This window comes from Patiria miniata, unplaced genomic scaffold, assembly GCF_015706575.1.
Source record: "Patiria miniata isolate m_02_andy unplaced genomic scaffold, ASM1570657v1 HiC_scaffold_7, whole genome shotgun sequence".
NCBI classification, from domain to species: Eukaryota; Metazoa; Echinodermata; class Asteroidea; order Valvatida; family Asterinidae; genus Patiria; species Patiria miniata.
The window spans coordinates 47,517,844-47,540,812 of NW_024037074.1; the positions used below are offsets into that span (position 1 = coordinate 47,517,844).

Here is a 22,969-nt window from a genome sequence, read left to right on the forward strand (position 1 = left end):
GTTAGATTGATGTAGCGCCTTGAACACCAATAATTTATAAATACACATTATTGTTGTTATTATAAAAAAAATCCCGAGTCTTCTTGCTACAAAGTCCGTGCACGGCCAGCACATACTGTCTCTTCAACTGTTGGCATTTCTCTGTCGTTTACAAGGCGGTCCGTCCCCACAATCCTCCAAATCACCACCATTACTCTCACCGAGCGGTTTCTTGACGGCCCAAGGGGTGCTAAACGGGGTCTTTGCCTTCTTCATGGGCATCACAGATGCCCCTTCGGTATTTCGAGTACCCTCCAAGCCATCTTGATGACTGGTCTTAGATTTCACAGACGGAACGGTCTTCTCTTGGGGATAGCTTGTTTTACTGTTGTTTTTAAGGACGCCGTCTTTTGTAATGACCAATGGCATTTGATCATTGCTGTAGCTCGATCTGGCATCATCATCTGCCTTCCCAGGGTTCATTGCTGCAGTGTCGTCACTCTCGGACTCCTGCGACTCCAAGGCAACGAGGCAAGCCAGTTCCTCCTGTTCCAACTCGTAATCATCCTCCAGGAAGGACTTCTCAAAGAAAGAGAGGATGCTTTTCTGTCTCGGATCCTAATCAGGAAATGATGGGAGGACAATTTTTAAATGAAAGCAGCTTGTGATAACATGACACGAAAACAGCTTGTCAAATTTTATTATACAGACCAATATGGGCACGCTGGGACTTCTATTATGAAGGCCCCTTCAATGGCTAGTTGCCTTGTACAATGGTTTCTCCATTGAAGAAGGCCCTGTAAATTTATGGTAATCACATGCCCCAGATTGTCTATAGACTAATTCAGGGACAGCCATTTTCTGCCGTGGCACTAGGCTCACGCGAGTAACGCTTGGGTAATACGCATGCACTCCGGTTAAGAACGCGTGCGGCATGCGCACGAGCAAGGCACCACCTCAAAAACGGCTTCTAAGTTTGTTCGGCGAATTACACTGTGGGCAATACTTTTGCCCTGATCTGCCTGCTGTGAGTCTCTAGTACTCGAGCGACGCTGTCATGATCATACCTTAAATGCAGTTGTGTCAGCCTCGGAAAAGTCGTCCTTTGACAAGCCTGCTTTCCCCAACACCGACAACTTCTTTTGCACCAGTGGCCTGAAAAACAACACCAAACAAAGCAATTTTGTTTTAGTCCAAACAAAGCATTCCAAACACTGATTTATTCACGTAGGTGTATTGTGAAATATCTTCACAGATTTATTTTGGATTTTCTGACCATATGTAGTCATCAGCCGTGCCTTTAGCTATCAGGTATCGTATGTTGGTAGCGTCCTGCTGTCCAATGCGGTGAACTCTATCCTCTGCTTGAACCAGTATCTATCAAATCAAAAACCAAAAATGTATAGAGGCTCTTAGTTTTCATCAAGGTACACTTGAAGTTTTTAACTTAATGGCAGTGTTGTCAATAGCCCTAACAGTCCCGAATCCTCCAATTTCAATATGATTTTGCACACCCCCTAGGGAGTTTTAAGGAACTTGAGAAGGGTCAGAATCATCACAAGTCCATCACAAGTCGTCACAAGTCATCACAAGTTCATTATAAGTCTTCACAAGGCCATCACAAGTCATCACAAGGTCATTATAAGTCATTATAAGTCATCACAAGTCATTCACAGGTCATTCACAAGGTAATCACAAGTCATCACAAATTCATCACAAGTCCATCACAAGTCATCACAAGTCCATCACAAGTCATCACAAGTCAATCAATCACAAGGTCATCACAAGGTCATCACAAGTCATCACAAGTCCATTACAAGTCATCACAAGTCAATCACAAGTCATCGCAAGTCATCACAAATACATCGCAAGTCATCACAATTCTACCACAGGTCAATCACGTCCCAGGTCAAGGCACAAAGTATTCAAACAAATTTTGACAAAGGCATTTACTGTTCATCCACTGTTGCTATTGTGAGAGGACTTGACATCTGACTTGTGACCAGGGCCCAATTTCATAGCGCTGCTTAACAGCCGACTTTGTGCTTACCAAGCGTCCATCTATTTCATAGGGACCGTTAAGCAGTAAGCACAGCAAAAGCACGCTTAACCCCAGAAGAAAACTTTGCTTAAATCAGTGACGTAACAATAGAAATCTCCATGCGCGCGCAACGTTAGCATGAAATAGTGCTTAAGCAGCAGCATGATTTTCTGCTATAGTAAGCACAACTTTTCTGCTTACTGTTAAGCAGTGCTATGAAATTGGGCCCTGAATTGTGATGGACTTGATACAACTCTTTAAGTCATGCTGAGACTCTTGTAATCAGAGTATAAAACAAACATTAAGACAAGATGACTTACCCCAGGATTCCAGAACAGTTCAGCAAAGACCACCATGCTGGCTGCGGTGAGCGTCAAACCGGCATTGGCTGCAGTGATGGACAGGACGGCAACGCGACACGTCTTCTCCTCTTGAAATCTGTCACAGTGGGCCTTGCGGTGTGCTGCCGAGGTACTGCCGTCAATACGGATGTAGTCATACTTCTGCGTAAAGGAGGAAAGTTTGTGTTTAACAGACCACGCCAGAGCATTTTGGTGAGAGGATTACAGCCAAACTTTGGTGCCACTGCAGGAGAGATGTCTTATGGAAGCAATGATCTGGATGCCGAGTAGACCCGTAAACGTGGCTATATAGGTACATAGTCACGCTCCGTTCATAATCTCTGGACTTTTGACGTGTTCAAAATCCTGGTTTTGTCCCGATTACAGTCCCGAAATGTAACGAGCATAACATGTTCAGTGCTTACATAAGAATTTATCCAAGAACTTCCAGTGGCATAGGATCTGTCATTCCAAAGACAAAGAAATTTGAGGGAAAATGAAGCCCATACGAACGTGTGCTGTACACATTTTTCAGAAGTCCAGAGATACGAATGGAGCGTGGCTATGTACATAGCCACATGTACGGGTCTAGATGCTAAGTTACCTTTTGACTGATAGCTATGCACAGAGCATCCAAGACCGACTGGTGATGAGCGAAGATGAGGAATTTGTGATCAGCTTCCAGCAGATCCAGCACGTAATCCCTAAATATACATAGAAGGGAGAAAGTTGTGGTTAAGGCAAATTTTATGGAGCTGTTTAAACAAATTTTGCCGAGTACAAAAAATGTCGGTCGCTTTTCCAATTTTATCTCAAATTTAGGCACACTTGGAAATTTTAGCGGAACTAAAACAACAATGAAAAAAACAAATGTGATGCAATCAAGCTAAATGAGTTGTTTGTCGGGAATTTTTAATTGGAGATACAGGCCAAAAGAGGGCCACTTCATCACATCACTTCATCACATCTCTTGGTGTTTCCAACTCCCATAATTTTTGAACTAAAGATGGCATCAGCATGCAGTTTTCACAGCAGTAATGCTGAGATTGTGCTCTTTTGAAATCTGTAGTAAAAAAAAAATTGACCAGGGTCGACAAACGACTCATGTAGCTTGATCGCATCACAAATATATTTTTTACAAAAAAGAAGAAGCTTGTTACAGTTCCACGGGTGCACTTACCTAATTGCTGGCACCTTGACAAGTCCAGTCTCAGCAAAGTACTTCAACAAGACGCCCCTCTCTTCCGATTTCTGAGCAAATTCCAAAGAGACAAACAAGATTTCTGATCATTTCTTTCACACAATGAGAATTCACAAGCGTTGGCTCTTCCACATAAGTTGTGTTCTCTATGCATTCCTATGAGGAGCAAAGATAACGATACACAACAAAAATAGCTGATCTTAAAACAAAAAGTCAATGGGACTACTCACAGGTTTCTTTCTTCCCATCTGGTCCGCTGCGACTTTGAGTGCCTTGCTGTTAGTTTTGACGATAGAAGGATCCATTATGACCTATCATCAATAAAGGAAATAGAAAGGGGAGTCAGGTTGGGAAGGTTTTGGGAAGTCAGGTTGGCGTAGCGGTACTTTCCTCGCCTTCCACCGCTGTGACCCAGGTTCGAATCCCGCCCGGGCCAACATGTGGATTGGGTTTTAGTACCTGGGCCCAATTTCACGGTGCTGCTTAACAGTTAGCAGAAAAGTTGTGTTTAGCATAGCAGAAACATTTGCTAACCTTAAGCGCTATTTCACGGCGTGTGTGTGCTAACGGTCGCGCGTGCATGGAGATTTCTATAGTTACGTCACTAAGCTAAGCAAATTTTTCCTTTGTAGTAAGCGTGCCTTTTGCTGTGCTTATGCTTACGGTCTCCATGAAATAGACGGAGGCTCTGTTAGCAGAAAATCGTGTGCTTACCAGCGCCGTGAAATTGGGCCCTGATTCCGTGGGTTCCCCCCAGAATATTCGTCTGGGGTTTTCCTCCCACCTATAAAAACTGTCATTTATTCTCATTGTCTTCTCTCTACAGGTTTCTTCAGGTTTGCGAGCTACAGTGCCTAGGGCGCTTTTGAGGAATCCTTGGTTTCATTATACCAGAAACAAATAATAATAATAATGATGAAAAAGGCTGATATCGGTTACAAATTGTAAAAATTACCATCTACCATATAGAAATCAGACAGTATACCTGTGCATTTGACTGATTGTGGAACGTTCCAAATTTGACAATGAGCACTGCCAACTTTGGTTTGTGTACATTTCTCTCTTTTCCATTGTCTTTGGGCTGGTTTTAATCTCCTACTCTGTCAAATTCATAACTCACCATTTGTCTGGTCTTGGAGGGCAGTTCCTTCAAGACGTCTTGCTTGAGCCTTCGGATCATGATGCACTCTTCCAGCAGGAGTTGCAGCTCCGTCATGTTGGAAGAGCCAGAGTAGTCCCATCCCCATGGATTCTGAATAGCCAATTACAAATAAATATTGTATTAAAGTCAAGTTGGAAGAGCTGGGTTAGTCCTGCCCCCATGGATTCTAAACAGCAACTACAAATAAATATTGTAAGTCATGTTTGAAGAGCCGGAGTAGTCCCATCCCGTGGATTCTGAACAGCCAGATACCAAAGATGAAAAGTTTTCTGAAATTCTAAACCCTTAATTAATTCACACTTAACATAAATATTTCAGCCATAACTCCCTAGTGTCTTTAAATAAGAACTGGCCCAAGTCCATCAAAATCCATCAATCACTGTGCTTCCAATACAAAAATGTACATGACATAATGGAATCCACCACTGACGCACTGGTTGACATCGATGGACTGAGTACACATGGCTTATATGACAATAGCAGTACAGGAAGCTAGGCAAAATCAATCAGATAACCCCTAGCACTGCTTCATGCTTTCAGGCTCAAGTCCATCATACTCCATCAATATTTAATCAAACCAGGCCTACTGGGCCAAGTCCCCCAAAATCCACCAAAATGGGGGGATGGGTTTTGATGGAGTTTGGGTGTAGTGTGATAATCCTCTGGAGATGAAATGCAAATTAAAGCGCAGTAGTATGAACATTTTTAGAAAAAAAATTCAATTATTTACCTGGGTTGCGTTGCAGTACCTCAACCCAAACTCATGGAATGATGGAAAAAGTCTAGGAGCCACACCCAGGATTTGGGTGTAGAGTTCTGAAGGTCTGGATAGAGCTGGGGTACCAGACAGGAGAATCACGCGTGGTGCTGCCTGAAATGAAACAGAAGTATACTAACTATTTTGAGGAATTTAAGTGAGGGTTCCAAAATTAGAAGACTGGGTAATTTTGAGGTTAGTGACAATTTGTATAAAACGTAATTATTATTTATGACTTTCTGATTTTTAAAAAAAATAAATGATTATTGTTTTACCTTGAGAAGTGGAAGAGCGGCTTTCGTTCTTGCTGTTTTGACATTCTTCAGAAAATGACATTCATCCTGTTTTGATCCCCCAAAAATGGAAGAAAAGCTATAAATGCATGCATTTGATTTTTGAACTCAAACAAACCGAACTAGTGTCTGTAGTCAAAAATTGTCTAGTAAATTTTATGCAGTTTCTACGTTATTTTCTTTGTCCAAATTACTTCTGTCAAAACCTGATTATCTCTGTGTTTATAATCTTTCGCTTTTGATACTTTTAGTTCTCAAGTTCATTTTTGTAATATCTCACTACATAATTGTACTTTAAGCAATCAATGTCATAGCTCCCTAATGAATACAACGTTCAGTGGTTTTTATTATGAGCAGGGCAAAATGAAAACTGATGAGGAAATATGAGGAATGTTTCGTTACCATGATGATGATCTGGAAGCGAAACTGCTTGAGCTCTGCTGCCTTCCTGTGCATCAAGTCATAGCTCAGGATGTTAACTTGACCTGACGTACCAGAGCTTTTACTGTTCAGTACGACGTTGATGTCCTGTGGATCCAGAGAGGGTATCCACTTCTCAAACGCCTACACCAGAAAAAAATGATGAAAAAAATAAAGTTTCAATTCAATTTATTTAAATGAAACATTCATATAAGCAGAAGGTTCTCAGTAAATGTCTGGTTCCACAAGATTCCTTGGAATTTTTGCTTGGGTTTTCTTCAAACCTCTAAAACATTTCTTCATCATCTGCTTTCTTATATTTGTTCAAGCTTCTAAACTCCACAGCAAAATTATAAACTAAACCCTTCTATAATTTTTTTTAAATAGACTAGGATTAAGAGGATTTTGTAGGATTGAGGAAGGTAGAGCCCAGCCAACTTTTAATTTACATGGGGCTTGATGGCCCTTGAAACTTGGTAGATACAAAGAGTGTGCCATTGGGTTCCTGCAAAGAGGAGGATTTTGTAGGATTGAGGAAGGTAGAGCCCAGCCACTATTACTTTACATGGGGCTTGATGGCCCTTGAAACTTGGCAGATACAAATAGTGTGCCATTGGGTTCCTGCACAGTGGAGGATTTTGTAGGATTGAGGAAGGTAGAGCCCAGCCACTATTACTTTACATTGGGCTTGATACCGCTTGAAAGTAGAAAGAATGTGGCACTGGTGTCATGCACAGTGAATAATTTTAGAGGATTCTGGAAACTTTCTATCAAAAATGTCCCAGGACTTTTTTAGGCAATTGCATGATTTTTTTTTGAAACTCTTAATTCATGACAAGGAATTAACAGAAATCCTATCTGGCTCCCAAGGGCTCTACCTTTCTCAATCCTCTACAAAATCCTCGAAAGCGTCCTGGTAGATTTTGAAAAGATTGGGGAGGGTTAGGGTTAAAGTTTTTGCATCCTCGTGCCTCACCTCGGCCCAGGAGTACCTCACAGAGGACGGTGAGACGACCAGAACTGGCCACTCCGCTCGGTAGAAGCAGGCTATGCAGATGGCTTGCAGTGTCTTCCCGAGACCCATGTCGTCCGCTATCAAGACTCGGCCTTCTCTGCTGATGGCAAAACTGTTGAAAAAAAATGACAGTTTACATTTGAAGACTTGAGTTCCAAAATGGGAAACACTATCCTCTTTTTTAAGTGAAAAACTCTCACATTTATGAAAACTTAATAAAACTTATAGAACATACACAGTATAAAAGCTGTTTTAACACTACATTTTTTCGCTGTATTGTATTCTTAAAATGTATTTAACTATTTAACGACGCCAAAACTTGCTTTGGGCAACCGGAAGAGGGCGGGATTCTTAAAGCTAACAAAATGGCGTTTATTGCAATTTGAAACAAACTCTTCGTAGTGTGCAGTTTGTAAAAGCTTGATAACATGGAAATAACATGTTCTGTCACACACGTCATGTTACAGTGATAATGACAGCGTTTCATACAATGCAGGAAAATACAGGGCGAGTAAAATAAAAGTTTTGTCTGTAGCACTTTCAAAATCTAGGATATGAAAGCCCAATCAATGAGATTTCTCTTAGTATAAGAATCATTCAAATCACTCATGTACTTTCCAAGTTACAGAGTTTTGAACACCATTTTAATGTTCTGTCCACGGATCACAACAAAGGTTAGTGTTCTTTCAGCAAAATGAAAACGATTCACCGGTTTCGAGCTTCACCATTTTGCATCCTTCTCACGCCTCACCGCACCCATCCTTATAACATCGCATCATCGTTGGAATCCCTCATTCTCCTGAAGACGGGCAGAGCATACTGTATGAAACGTTGAGTCCCTTCGGTTCTTTTCAGAACCACACATACTCACAAATGAGATTTATTCACATGGTGCTACCGCAAACTTATCTTGTCTTAGAAAACGATTCACATGCATCCCTATGAAAATTGTTTTCCTTTTGCTGAAAGAACACTTCTTTTTTTGTGTGATACGTGGACAGAACTTTACAACGGTGTTTGAGTTCAAAATTCCGTAACTTGAAAAGTACACGAGTGATTTGAATGATTCTTGTACTAAAAGAAAGCTTAATGACTGGGCTTTCATATCCTGGATTTTGAAAGTGCTACAGGCAAAACTTCATTCAAAATTGGTCCTGCCATTTGGGTTTCGTTTTTTTTTTAACTGTATGCCTACTACAAACACCAGTGAGAACAAAACCAGAGGGTGTAATAATAGAAACAGAACGGCTCAGCACTTACTTGACTCCTTCCCGCTGGAAATTCATCAGCGTGTTCACCAGTTTTTGGTCCACGGAGTTGAGGTTGGCGTCCGGGATGACCCGGTTCCCCTCCTGGCCGTGGCGCTGCCTGCGGAAGGCTGCGCACACCGGCTTGGGTAAGGGTTCGATCTCAACTGTGGGCCTCAGCGGTTTGACTGCTTCCACTGTCAAAATTTAAAAAATGAAATAATGTTTGGAAAGTTTTTTGAAAAGGTAGCGATAACTATTGTTTAATATTAATCAACACCAGATAATGGCAAAACAATAATCGATACTTACTGAGCGTGTCGTAATCTGACAAAGCGAATGACCATTTCTTCTCTGCAACATCTAAAAAATGTTAAAAGCATAGAAAAATATTTATAAAAGTAAAACACTTCAACTGAAAACTTACTAGTGCTGCAACAGTTAACAATATATCGGTTTGATTTTTTGTTTTAAGTCCCTGGAGAAAAAGGGTTTTAACTGACCGTAACTTTTGCTTGGGATTTCCTTGAAGATTTCAATGAGCTTCGCATTGTATCCGACATTCACCACAAATCTCGTCCTCGACACCAGCACACAAGCTCCTTGTGAGTTACTCCCCAGCCCGCCCCCAAAGCTGGACTTAGTTCCTCCCCCTTTCTGGGAGAAATCCGGACGTTTCACGCTGGGACCCTGGATTTCATTGCGAGTCTGGAATCCAGACCCCGGTTTCTGTGGATTCGAATGTGGATTCGGCACCAGACTCTGACCAGCAGTACTTGAACGCCCCGAAGAACTAGTCTGGTCTCCAGTGGCTGTTGGTCGTGGTTTCGACGTGTAGAAACTCGTAATTGTCTTTGGCTTGCCAACACCAGAGGTTGAATTGTGTCCTCCTTGCAGACCGCCCTCTGTTGGTGGATTTGTGCAAACCTTGCTAGGCATTACTGCAGTTGGCAAATTCACTTGGGCTGTAGGTGCACTGTTGAAAATACTCGTACTTGTTACTGATGTTTGTTGTATGTTACTGCTTGTATTTGACAACTCAACTGATTTTGAAGATGCTTCACTTTGGAAATTGCTTCTTGAAGCAGTAATTTGATTGCCGCTGTCATTTCCATGAAATCCACTTGGTTTTGTGACGACAGATCCTTGGGATTTCTTGGACCAGCCATTTGCTGACGATGAAATTGTGCTGGAGCGGCTATTCGTGCTTTCCTTAGGTCCTTGGTTGTGTGGAAAATGGGATGAACCCTGATTGCCGCTCCTAGCAACAACTTGAGTGAAATTTGTGGCTTTGGTCTGTCCTGATGATGTGCTTTGGGTCGGCTTGGCAACCTGGCTGTTGCCTTGGTTACGCTTGGCTCTCAGAAGAAGCGCCTTCTTCCTGTTTTCCTCCATGCGTCTCTTTTGCTCAGCAGTCAGACCTCCAGTTGTTGCCATGGTGACGGAACTTCTAACTTACACAAAGCTGAGAAAAAGAAACACAGAGATCTCAAGTCATCTTGCAAAACTCAATTAATTATATATTTCATGACCAAGTTCTAACTTATGTTTAAATAAAGACCCACTAACTGGGGCGCTAGAACTCCTTTTTTTAAATTCTGGATTTGGTCTGTTGCTAGTACGATCGACTGACCAAATCCAAAATTTAAAAAAGGGAGATCTAGCGCCATACATGTACCACGTGCTATTTCTCTGAAAGAGAAAAACTGGTGAATGATTAGAACTTATTCAGACACCATTATTTAATGTTGACTGTGTACAAAATCTGTAGAGAATTATGAAAATGATATGCCATTTTTTTTTATTAAAGGCGAAAAATGATATGCCATTTTTTTTTCCTAGGCCTAACCCCCCCCCCCCCCCCCCCCCCCCCAAAAATACCATTTTTTTATCCACAATTAAACATTAGAACTCGGTCCCAAATTACTTTCTTTATCAAAATATTTGCAATTATTTAGATTCACTGATCAGACATCATGATTACATGTGCTAACAAATGGCGTCAAGATGCTGCATTCTTTCCCTGTTATTTTACTTTGTCATCACGTTAGTAATACCTGCAATAAAACACCCCTTCCGGTCCAATATGTCCAATCATCATTGCCGTGACGAGTGTCGGAAATACGGACTTTAAACATACGATGACAAGGATGTTATGAGAACAACCAACTGGCTGATTACACGTGTTGATAACGATACAAATGTTTAGTTTTTATAAAATTTGATAGCACTCTTTTTCTTTTATTGATGACCACTTACCAAAGAATGTATCGATGGCGATGAAACAGAAATTTTACAAACTTGTTGCACTGCAGTTTTCGATATCACTGTTGATCGTTTGAGTGCGCCGCCATTTTTATTTTTCTGGAACTCTGGGAAATCTTTACCTGGATTTGACCAATCATATGAAGTGTTCTAGCTACACCCAACTTCTAGCCAATGATAGATACTGTAACAAGTGGTTTAGGAACAGTAAAGTGCGCGCTATTGACGAGCAGACGACAACATGACGTGCACTGACGTGACGTGACCAGCTGACAGTGGCCTGCCGAAGTTTTGCTATTTTTCTCAGCTTTTCCAGTCGATTTCAAGAAGCAGTTGCACCAACAGAATTGACTTATAAGTTGAGAAAGAAGTAGAAAACACGTGCAGTATAAAATAATGAGTAAATCTAAGGATTCAGATGGTAATTTTTCATGTTAATTCATTCAGTTTTGCAAATCAAATTTAGTAAGCGAAGCGCAACCGCAAGCATTGGCAAGCGGCAGGGGGGGGGGGGGGGGGGGGGTCGGGGTGATCAAATGAGGGGGGCAACAATTTTTTGGTGGGGGGTGCGCCCCCCCCCCTCCCAATTCTCGTATCTGGTTCGTTAGTAAATTAAAAACGTCATACATGCGCGGGCACCACTGATTATTTACTAGCGCTAATTGGAAAAACACTCAAGTTGCGTTAGCTTCCGGTTCCAGTCATGCCAGTGGTTCCAAATGAATTGATGTCACACCAACGAACCGGATTATGTTGAAACAAAAACACAACTTTATTTGTTTCATTAGGCCTATTGTTTTGCAATTTTTTTCAGCCGTGACTGCCATTTTAGACTATCTGAACCGACAGAACAGACCCTACAGTGCAATCGATGTCTTCAATAACCTACATAAGGAGTTTGGAAAAACAGTGAGTGAACGTTTTTCATTGAATAGGCCTAGACTGTGGCTGTGCATACATGTACTTTCAGACATTGGGCTACTTCTAGAACTAAGACTAAGAGTAAGAGGCACCCGTGTGCCTTCTACTAACGTTAGAAGTAACATTGGGCGACCAATGTCCGAGTCCATTTATGTGCCCTATTTAAACTGGTTCATATTTAAGCGAATTTACGTGCAAGGGAATTTTGCTATGTTATTGGCAAACATCGTAGTAAAAAATGTTCAATTGTTGATGTAAAATTTGCTTTGCTTTCGCTTCAACGTTAAGTATGAACCAACGTATTTTAAGTAGGTCATTCCAATCTTTTCAAACGTGTCCTTTCAGCGTGTATGTGTATTTAAGTCAGCTTATTACTCATACTAAATTAAAGTACAGGATAAAAGATAAAAAAAAGGTGCTTAAATTTGAACTGTTGACTTTGGCATGTCGTCACGTACCAGTCTCATCACACAGGTGGCGTAGGCCAGGCAGTTCCGCCAACAGTTGTTGCACAGACCCCAATTTTTATTTTTAAATATAAGAAGTAATTAAGGTATAACAAGGCCTTTGGCAGTGTCTCGGACCTTTAAAGGAAGTGGACAACCGCAGTTCTGCAGATATAGATCAACAGTCAATTAACCAGACATTATGGAGTGCTGTGGCCTCGTTAATTTTGAAAAATGTATGCAACGCGCAAGTACAACACACACGTTTGTGTTGTTTGTCCAGAGCGAGATGAAACGCTCATTTACTGATTGTGTGTTTCAGTTTCAGGCGCATCGCCTTCGATAACACACCTGTAATGAATACAAACGAAGTTATGCAAATAGCCGTACTAAATCCCTACTATTAGTTTGTGCACAAACATGGATGCGCCCAACAAGCTTCACTTTGTACATCAAGTTAGCGCTCTATAGTAATTTAAGATGCCTATAGCTCTATTGAAAAACATCTGATTCACGGTGGACTGATTTTCAGCATTTGAAACAGTTGAAAGTTGCAGCCTGTCTCTTCCTCCCTCCCTCCCTAGACAGGGTTGAGGCTCTCCGGTTGACTCAGTGTTTTGGCACCTGTACGTCCACACAGTCATGTTCACATAAGTGTGAAAAGATAGACCTAAGTCCACCCAAGATTTTGGGATTCTACAATGACATGAATCACCCTTGTACTGGATGCCGCTCATCTTACAGATGTGGCACACAAGGATGGGTAGACCTTTGCACTTTGTGGGCAAACCCGTTTTAATACTGCGGCTTAAAAGTTCGGCGGCTTAGTTCCCAGGTGTGGTCTAACGGGTCAAGCAAATCTGTCTTCGAGTTCTACGGTATAAACTGCAATTTTGTGATTCATTCATTAACTGGCTACTTCCAGTAAGCAAGTCTCATCTTTTAAACCAGCTACAGGGAGGAGGACATACATGTACATGTGTACGTGAATCTCAAGTACTCCGCCCGAGAATTCCATCAATCCCCTACACAGCATCCCCCTCCCCACTCGTTCCCTCCCAACCAGCCCCCCCCCCCCACCCCACCAAAAGCAATAATTTGCTTTCAACATTATTAATGCAATAATTTCTAAAGTAAGGGGTACAAATTTGGAAGAAGTTCTGTAACAGATTTTTTCTAAATCGGTTCCTTAAAAATTATTTATCTGCCGAAAGAAATTTGAGTCCCTGTCCAAAATTTCGATGTTAGGCTACAGTCACGTATGTACAGTACATGTATACACTGTGCATAGTTCTGTGAGCTGTCATCAAGATTTTAATTCCTTGGGCTATATAGTTGAACCTTCCTCTTTACTGTGTCTCACCTTTGGACTCTATATGATCTTAAAAGGGTTTCAGACAGTTATTATCTTTGATACGCCTCTAGGTGCCTAGTGAATATGTTTTTAATTGAACAGTCATACTTTGAAAATTTGGTTCTCAGTCCACACCAAACGTGTACTGTGGAACGCCGCTATACCGAACATTCGGTTATACCGAACATCATCCTTGGCTCTTGGTTTTAATGTACAAAACGTACCAAACATCGTTGTTCAAAAAACCTACCGGTTGTACATGTATTAAACACTGTTTGGGCCACTTTTAATTCCCGAACATCAAACCACCCATGGTTACATCGTGTTTGAATGTTGAAGAGCGATAGATGGCTATTATTTCCCCAAGGAATAAAAGGGAAAACCACCCGTTGCTAAAGTTTTGTGACGACTCCTCGTGCGGCGGGATGTGAGAAATGCCAGTTCAGTGACTTCACTATTGGTCAAAAGAGGGTACCAGCGGTTCAAAATCACTATACCGAACGATCGTTATTACAAACACTTTCTGTGGATCCCACGATGTTCGTTTATATAGCGGCGTTCCTCTGTATAGGTGTTTCCGTTGTTTTCTAAGTTTCAAGTTCTGTCATTGTGTAAGAGAGACGGATCAATGTCAGCATTTTCCAAGTTAAGGACAGTTCATGCTTTATGCAAATTTGATGTCACGAAGCATTCGCTCAAAATTCGCCGGATGTGTTCAACTTTTGCGAATTGGCAGTGCAAAAACTTGGACTGGTCACAAATTCGAGTTCGCGTTTGCTTTCGCGCCGAGTATGAACCTGCCTTTAGTTATTGTGTTTGTTCAAGGGGTGTTAACCTGTGTGCCATCTGGCACTGGTGCGATGTTCCAGAAATCTTACGTTCAAATTCCACTGGTTTGGCTCCTTTGGGTAATCATGATGTAGTCCCTTACAATGGAGTACCGAAGTGTGACGTCATTTAGAACCAGAAAGTGCAGTGCAAACCAGTGGAGTACGCGCGCGTGTTGGTTCACGGGCTGAATCACGCGCTAATGTCTTTCACACACATTTTGTGCGCGTGACGTATTCACTTCGGTACTCCATACATGTTGTTATAAATTAAATACATGAAGTTAACCTTTAAATTATCATTCCTGTTACTCGCTCGTCAAGTCTTTCACAGCTGTGGTAAAGCAAATGAACTTCAGTCTCAGTCACAGGAAGGACACAATCAATAACATTTGAGCTCGTATTAAGTGATTTCATTTGCCCAAATGTGACTTGCGGTCTCAAGTCAGGAAGACGCACTTTAGGAAGCCTTTTACTTGGAATGGTTTGGCAGTAGGGGTACATGACCGCCAGACAGTGCATTGGAGAAACATGCATTGGAAATCATCTCACTCGTGCATTTCTGAATAACTTTCATTTCTCAGCAAAGGCCAACATGAACATTTTATTTGTTACATGTTTACTGCAACTCTATTCAAACAAAATAAGAGGCCACACTCCTTTGATCCTTCCCCTGTTTAATCCCTCTTTTGTGTTTTGCCTTCCACCCTTACATGCTTGTGTAGCCCCTACTGTACCCTTGTATTTTTGACAACACCAAAATAGATGTTTCAGGTCAATCCAGTCAGTAAGCAGTTTGCAGCAGTTGTGTTCATGTACTGCAACTCTGTTATAAGTACAATCAAGAACTTCTTGCAGTGATGAAATTTGTGAAACAAATCGCATCAACTGTCCTCGTGATTTGCGTCTCAAGCTGGTCATAATAGGAAATGCGGTCATAACTATGAAGGACCTTAATAATATCCCCCTAGGATTCACCTTGTTATGCACCTTAATTACCTAATTGGTCAGGTAGATTGGTAACGGATAATGTCTGCAGGTGTACCTGTACCACCTGTTAACTTTTTAAGAGATTCTTAGCTAACCCTCTCGAGTGGCATTGAGCACAAATTTTCAAGCAGCTGCAAAGTGGACACTTGGTAAACAATTTTGGCCCCTCCCGAAAAATTCAAGGATTATCCAAATTTCTAAAGATGAGTTTTCCGTTATCTAATGGCGACCTTTCTGTGAGGTCATTCTATCCTCCTGGCACCTTACAAATTCCTTGCGGCTGCAAGAGTAACCATGAGACACCAAGCAAACTGCCTCTCCTTCAAGGACCACACGGGATCCCGTCTCGTTAAGGTGGCCCCAGAAGATCCTCCAAGACTCACCCAGGACTCCTTCAAGGTCCTCTCCGTCTGAGTGGCACCTCTGAGATCCAGCAGCCAGATCTTAAACAGCTGACAGTCACTTAATTTCTTCAAGACTCCTTCCCAGATTACTTTTGAAGATAATCCTTTCTCTTAGCTGGAAGTTATGATTCACTGGTCATTGAAGGTTGAAAGATGAGCTGCACTTTTTAATTTTTTTCTAGTTGAATGCGTTTGATTGAGTGGTTAACTTGTGGATTGAAAAGATGGACAAATGGCCAACTACAGGAGGCAGAACGCACACCCTTTTTGACTTGAAAAGTTACATGAATGTAATTCCTTAAATTAAACCACAATGTATTTGCGTACCGTATGTGCATAGCTAAATTATAGAAACCTTACCCTGTATTTCGGAGTTTAGAGGTTCAAATTGTCAAATTTTTCTCAAGACGGAATTCTCTCCAATTTTTCATCATGAATGCTGGGCTCAAACAAATTTGTCACAAGATCGTTCCCAAATGCCAGAAGAGGAAGTTTAGCCAAAATAGCACAGTTTTGTTAAGGCAAGTTATTAACACAGTCTAAATTAAGAATTAGGTATGTGGGTTTCATTGTCTAATACACGAATCACCAATCATCGATGATTACAGAGTTCTGTCATAATTATTATTAATAGACCGTTTCCAAAACAAACCCTTGAGTAATCTAATTTTATGGTGTCCCCCCCCCCCCCTCACAAATATCAAGTCAAAACCTATTTCCTGGGACTGCCAACGAGGGAAGCAATTCGTTGCTCGCCGGTGCCAGTGAGTTACCGTCACTTACTGAAAACGATTCATTCTAGGCGTGTTTCCTATTCTCGGCAAATTTAATTTCCAGTTTCCTCTGGTTGTATAACTGACGTGGTGTAGAGATGGGAGGGGGTAGACATTCACGCTAATAATCCCACCACTCCCTAGAAAGTATGCGTGTCCCTTGCTAATTTCTGGTATTACATGTAAGTCATCGTGTTGGGACATACGTATAATGTAGAACTAGGCTGCTTACATGCATTCTGTAACCCATTGGGGTTTATCCTACATGTATACGTGCATGTGGAACACTCGTGTTTAATCAAGTGCATGCACTTGGAACAGTCCATTCTCCAACTACATCACTTGAGCTCATCAACTTGTCACTTAAAGTACATGCCTTTTGCAAAATACTGAGGCACTTCACTGTAACCATTGTGAACAACACGCCACTCCATTGACTCTTGAGTTGTACTTCTTCCTAAATTACTGAAATTGTTAAACACCTTGGAATTTTATAATGGCAGTGACTATTGTGATGGCAGTACAACTGATGGTTTTAGGGTATGTAGCTGTGGTTACATTTGCCCAGCCCATATGGAGAATGGAACCACCAGACGTTATTGCCCTAGAAGGAGATACTGTCATGTTAACCTGCATTGTGGGGAATCGAACCAGCATCACCCGGTCCGATCAGAAACTCTTCTGGTACCACTCGGAGCACAACCAGCGCATCAGTCGCAACATGAACATCCTGGTGGAAACGGAAGGCTCGCAGTATACCGTTCATTACGACCGCATACTTGGTATTTATACCCTGGTCATCGCAAACGTGGATCTGTTCCATGGGGGAACCTATCAGTGTATTTACCGGGATCCTAAGACCGGCGCTGAGCACCACTCTCCAAATTCCATGCTGACTGTGTTGGTGCCGCCGGACGGCGGTTACGAACTCTGCAGAGTCTATCCAAAGTCTAAGATCATTCTGTCTCCCACGGGGACACGAGTCTTATCCTGTACGTCCCCATTTCCGCTCGAGAGCAGCGATCAGGTTTTGCAGATTCAGCAAAACCAGGCTGTGTACCACAACTGGCAGGCTGAGAATGCCATGACCCTGCATGGGTTCTTCCTCCAGAACCGGACCACGTTGCTGTCAGAATCAGGACTCCTTAACGGGAATCCATTATCTGTCAAGTATTGTGCAGTCAACAGCCTCGTTGTGAGCTTGTTCCCAGAGTCCTGCCATCTTGTGCCCATCAAGGAGAAAATGTCCGCTGTCATCGACCCACCAAGATTAGTCGCAAAGGCCGGAGATGACATATCTTTGAGATGCTCCCACGACACCGAGGCAACTATCGTCGATTATTCCTGGGAGTTTAAAAGCAATTTCCCCTTCAGCGGATTCCATTTGCGAGACAAAGGACAAATCATCTCGATCAAGAACATCGGATACACTAACGGACCAGTCAAGATTTTGTGCCACATCACCACAGAGCTTGGCTTGCAAGCGACAGCAGCTGCCAACATCTCGGTCATTTTGGACGACCTCCCAACCACTCCAGGAGAACCCATGAACCACCTGATTGGAAACAACGAAGAAGACAAGCTGGTACAAACCGGTAACAAACCAGACGTCAAGGAAGCAGACCCAGACAGCAGCTTACTCAAGAACATCAGTCTCCTTGTGGGACCGAGCTTGGGCGTTATCTTTCTCTTCATCTTTGCCATATTTCTTGCCTACTGCCTTGTCAAGTGGAAGAAGAAGGAGAAGCCGGAATCAAAGCCAACTCATCTGTCCCAAGAAGCTCACGCCGCTCTCTCTTTGACCACTGTCAATCAGAACAATAGTAAAGCCTTCTCAAAGCGTCACTATTCCGACTCAGCTGCATGCAGAGTAAGTCATGTCGGCGAAGAGTATGAAAACATTGAAGCCTACGCCGATAAACTCGCTGAGTTCTCACGTGGAACCAGTTCCTTTCAATTGAACTCCGTCCGTCCGATGGAGGCCAATATCAAATTCAAGATCGAGCTGCCGCAGTCTTTAAGCACCAGCATGCCAGCACTCAACATGCATGGGATTTCCTCCATAAAAAATACAGACTGTTCTTTGGACAGAGAAATGACATCCGGGTTTTCCGCGCCGGCAAAGCACGGACGCACAAGCAGCACTGTAGAGAAGAAGAGCAAATCTTTCAACAGCAGAGATGCAAAGAAAGAGGATTGCTACATGCCACTGAGCAAAGTCATGATGGACATGAATAAAGCTGGGAAAGTTGGGACTTGCTACTGATAAAATACATTAATTGACAGATAAAGTACCAGTAACTTTCATGGTATGTACATGCACATGTATCTATGTTAGGGCCAATGTTTTGCCATTTCAGAAAAATGTAAATTCCATTTTCAAAAATCCTAAATTCCGTTTCAGGCTGAAAAATTCTGTTTCACATTTTTTTCAATACATATTATACTGTAGTGCATTTAAACAAACACCATGCACACTTTGACGATAATGAAATAGTCATTTGGTTGGAACAGGGAAAAATTGCCAAAAAAAGATTGCTATTTTATCAACGGTCGATCAATTTACAGACGTAGTATTTAACTTCACCACAGTCAAGTCATTAATACTGCACCGCCACCACCACACAAGTTAGAAACATGCGATAGCCGCATACACCATGACCAAACCATTGGCCCTACTATATATGTGCATGTAGATCTATATTCCTACATTTGTTCTACCAGTATACATATGTAGATCAATACGGATGTAATTATTTAAATGATGGAAAAAGTAGATTCTTTGTTGTGTAAACAGTCATGCAGTATGCATGAAATCAAAATCATCATCTGTATAGTGTAAACAATCAATTTGCTTGTCTAGATTTGCCATTTCCTTTTGATGTGAGTTAAGTGTAGAATTAGAGTTAGCAGGTATTAATAGTGAAAAAAAATTTAAGATAAGTATCCATTTACACGTACGATACCGGTACATGTACCGGGTACATCTGTGCAAGTGCCGGTACATTATGCCATTGCCTTTCACGTTATTAGTTACAATGAATGGTTGGTGTACATGTACATGTACTGTACATACCGGTACATTGACGATGTTGAGCGTGACGTGTTGGGTGTGGTGGATCAAAGTTAAGATCTCGTTAAGCTTTTGGGTACAGCTCAGAAGCCATGCCAACTGTCACCTGTCAATTGCTAAAACAGGCCAAACAGCCTGTCAGCCAGAATTTTTCTCGTATTGTTCAGTATTGTACAGTGGTGTGTCAATAATTTTCAATCCTTCCGATTTCAATTGATAGTAATGCTGCATTGAACTGAGTCTGACCAAGCATTGCCAGTATGCTAACAAATGTAACATGGTCTTTAAGGCCCAAAAAAAAATAGTTCTGCTTCCGGTTTCCCTACCTACCCTATTCTCAGAGCCCCTACCCTAATTTTTTTATGGGAAAAATGAGAGAAAAAAACACAGAAAACCATCAATTTCTACCTTTTACCCTTGACTACACGCATATGCCTCCATACGATCGTACACACACACAAAATGGCAAAAAAAAATTCCCTACCTACCGGGTACCTACCCTATTTTGGAATGCCATGTAATCGGAAGCAGATTTTTTTTTTTTTTTTGGCCTAAGTTGTTGTTTGAAGCCCAGCAAGTCATGTCTGAATAGGAAGAGTTTATTTCTGCTAGCAAAATGGTGAGTTGTAGTGTTAAAATAAAGGTCATTCTATAAATTTGGGGTCCACTTTTTTTTCCTGTCCCTGTTACATCTGACATCTATGATTTTGTAATTCAGGATGCACTCCTCAATGTATGCTTCCTCCAAGAGTGATTATGTGAAGCTAAAGTAAATGACCTACCCAACAAATCAAAATTAGTTTGAAGTCATTCTTAAGGACACTTGAACGGCAAATTACAAAGTTCAGAGGTTACAAGGACAAGAAGAATGCCACATTCTGGACCCTAAATTGTGATGTGATCAAGCTATATGAGTCCTTCGACCCTGGTCAAAAAAAATTTTATTACAGATTTGAAAAGAACACAATCTCAGCATTACCGATGTGCAAACCGCATGCTGATACCATCTTTGGTTAAAATATTTTGGAAGTCGGAACACCAAGAGATGTGGTGAAGTGATGTGATGAAGTGGCCCTATTTTGGCCTGTATCTCCAAATAAAACTTCCCGACAAACGACTCATTTAGCTTGATCGCATCACAATTGATAGATGGCCCATCCTTTGCACAAAGATGGCTACATGAAAGCTGTGTGTGTAAAGTCCCTAAGAGCCAAAGTTGGCCTCAAGAAAATTTATTGGCCCCATTTGCAGTGGTTAATCTTGATGTACATGTAGTCCCTTAAGATCAAGTTTTGTTGGCATCTGAACCTTAAACATACATGCAGATAGATGGAGTAGTGTTATTAAAAACCACTCAACATTTTTCATAACGTCATCAAAAATGTGAACATTAATGTACTTATGTAGAGTATGTATCTGTAGTACCATAGAGACCAAACCCATTAATCTTAGTCATCCAGAAGAAATGTTGTCACTTGTACCTTTTGACCTGCGACTATGCCAAGTCCAATGATTGACTGACTCAAGTGGAAGTATTCAATGTACACTTTCCACCTTTTTAGATTAATTGGGGAAATGCTCATTTCCGATAGCAAGCCATGAGTGTAATTCATCCGGTCCTACTTTTTTTTTTTACAAATGTGCAGAGAGGCTGTTCCTAGCTGGAGGAACAGAAGAACGTTAGGTGGTTTACTCCCAAAGAACTGTTTGTCATATACTCAAAGGACCAAATCAAATTTACTCAAAGGACCAAATTAAATTCAGCATAGCTTGTGTACTGAGAAGTATATAATAATATTGCAAGTAATATTTGTGAATTGTGATTTACATTTTTCTTTGCTAACTGCGAAGTAATCCGGTTTAATAAAAGTGCATACCTCAGATTTGAAACATGCCAAATGTTAAACATGTTCATTGGCAGTTTATCTTAATGATGTACAGGTGTCGTTCCCATTTATGTATCCATAAAGAATGCATTCCTGTGTTTTACATGTATACTGGCTCCCGTTGGTACAGTTTTTACAATTTAAAATGAAATTGGTCAAACCCGGTGTGTCACTGTTAAAACACAAGTCTCGTTTTTTTTTTACACGGATCTCATGGGTGCCATCAGTAAATCATATTAAAAGTGTCTCCCTTTTTTATTTAATAACTCCCAGTGGGACCATACACTCAGTGCCTCAGTCCCCCCACTTCCTGCTATTCACTGTGCCCCATTTCCTCTCTTTCATTCGTCAAGTTACACCCTAATTATGAAATTACCCTACACACAGGTCCTAAAAAATTCAATTAGGTGAATGCAGTTACACCCATATTTTCACCACTAGGACCACATAGGGCGTAACTCATTTTCTCTATTGTGCATGAAGGGGTAAAGTGGCAGCAATTATTTCTGGTAATGAAACTAAGCATTCCTCAAAAGGACCCTACTGGTAGGCGCTCTAGCTTGCAAGCCTGAAGAAATGTGTAGAGAAAAGACAACAAGAAGAAGTTACAGTTTTAGAGGTGGGAGGAAAAGCCCGGAGGAGTACTGGTATTCTGGGGAAAACCCACGAAATCGGGCAGGGACTGAAAACCCAATCCACATTATGGCCTGGGCGGGATTCGAACCCGGGTCACAGCGGAGTAGACCAATCGCAGTGTGATAAATGTCAGACATGTGTGCTCAAAGGTCGGATATGCGTGCTTGTGCTCATGACGTGTGCATCTGCAACATGCAGTTTGGCATCGGAGTGGCGTACGTGATGTTTCCGATGTGCGCAGTGGGTGTGGCTGACTTGATCAGTCTATTTATGCTTGGCTTTATTCCACAAGTGTCTGTCATAAGTAGTTCGTTTTCTCTCTTCTTGCACCATTGAGTGGCACTTATGGTCATAGCTTGCTTCACACACGTCCACTGTGATGACACTTCTTTACGAAGAAACCAGATGACAATTTTGTTAGAAATCTTGAGTTGTTAATTAGTTTTCCCTGGTCTTCCCTTTAAGGTCAACAGGTTCCGTGAGATTACTCGCAGAACCTTGAGACCACTTGCTTCATACTTGCTCATTTGATTTGATCAGTCATTGCCAACCAGCCACTGATGAGAGAAGCGATTAACACTTGTGGTTAATCTTAATCCTCTGCATGCACGAACACTCCCACTGACGTATTGTTGTAGCGAGACTGAAGAGTATTGTTATTGTCATCGTTGGATTTCACCACTTGGAATTTGTCATCCTCCAAATGGCATCAAATCTTTTCCTTGTTCCATTTGCAGGCCAGTTATCGGTGCTTGCTCTCTATAATTATTCTCCGTAAATCATCTTAAGATTGAAGCAGGCTGTATACAGTACATACCATTTAACAGTGTGTACAGCTGATAACAGTCTTAATACAATTGTGAAGCATATATTGTAAAGTTGAATGGGCAAATGGAAATAAATATTTACGATTTGAAAAAAAAAAATTGGAATTGGAA

At 41.5% G+C, this 22,969-nt stretch overlaps 3 protein-coding genes across 5 annotated transcripts in view; 2 read left to right on the forward strand and 1 right to left on the reverse strand.

Annotated features, from left to right (window-relative positions):
• The window catches only part of LOC119744905 (SWI/SNF-related matrix-associated actin-dependent regulator of chromatin subfamily A-like protein 1), a 24,763-nt gene continuing 1,794 nt past the window's right edge, over positions 1–22,969 (reverse strand). For 2 of the 3 annotated variants that reach the window (XM_038221103.1, XM_038221102.1), the window contains exons 2-16: positions 8,960–9,921; positions 8,769–8,819; positions 8,470–8,653; positions 7,171–7,321; positions 6,177–6,338; positions 5,757–5,822; positions 5,455–5,595; positions 4,683–4,814; positions 3,793–3,873; positions 3,542–3,612; positions 2,966–3,065; positions 2,341–2,523; positions 1,256–1,356; positions 1,047–1,134; positions 1–597 (exon numbers count right to left, since the gene is read on the reverse strand). In XM_038221103.1, the coding sequence (XP_038077031.1) occupies positions 124–597; positions 1,047–1,134; positions 1,256–1,356; positions 2,341–2,523; positions 2,966–3,065; positions 3,542–3,612; positions 3,793–3,873; positions 4,683–4,814; positions 5,455–5,595; positions 5,757–5,822; positions 6,177–6,338; positions 7,171–7,321; positions 8,470–8,653; positions 8,769–8,819; positions 8,960–9,893 (2,919 nt within the window). In that variant the 5' untranslated portion in view covers positions 9,894–9,921 and the 3' untranslated portion in view covers positions 1–123. Of the gene's footprint in view, positions 598–1,046; positions 1,135–1,255; positions 1,357–2,340; positions 2,524–2,965; positions 3,066–3,541; positions 3,613–3,792; positions 3,874–4,682; positions 4,815–5,454; positions 5,596–5,756; positions 5,823–6,176; positions 6,339–7,170; positions 7,322–8,469; positions 8,654–8,768; positions 8,820–8,959; positions 9,922–10,715; positions 10,861–22,969 lie in introns of those variants that run through there. The other variant, XM_038221101.1, reaches the window with a different exon arrangement.
• Positions 10,944–22,969, forward strand: part of LOC119744910 (homologous-pairing protein 2 homolog) — a 20,707-nt gene continuing 8,681 nt past the window's right edge. The window contains exons 1-2 of the mRNA XM_038221109.1: positions 10,944–11,142; positions 11,536–11,630. Of these exons, the coding sequence (XP_038077037.1) occupies positions 11,118–11,142; positions 11,536–11,630 (120 nt within the window). The 5' untranslated portion in view covers positions 10,944–11,117. The remainder of the gene's footprint in view (positions 11,143–11,535; positions 11,631–22,969) is intronic.
• On the forward strand, positions 16,746–19,352 carry LOC119744906. The gene has a single exon (XM_038221104.1). It carries the CDS (start codon positions 16,933–16,935, stop codon positions 18,700–18,702), a length of 1,770 nt encoding a protein of 589 aa, XP_038077032.1. The 5' UTR covers positions 16,746–16,932; the 3' UTR covers positions 18,703–19,352.

Bases quoted from the DNA above. Each gene is read 5' to 3' on its own strand.
- LOC119744906 (XM_038221104.1), top strand. From the start codon at position 16,933: ATGGCAGTGACTATTGTGATGGCAGTACAACTGATGGTTTTAGGGTAT.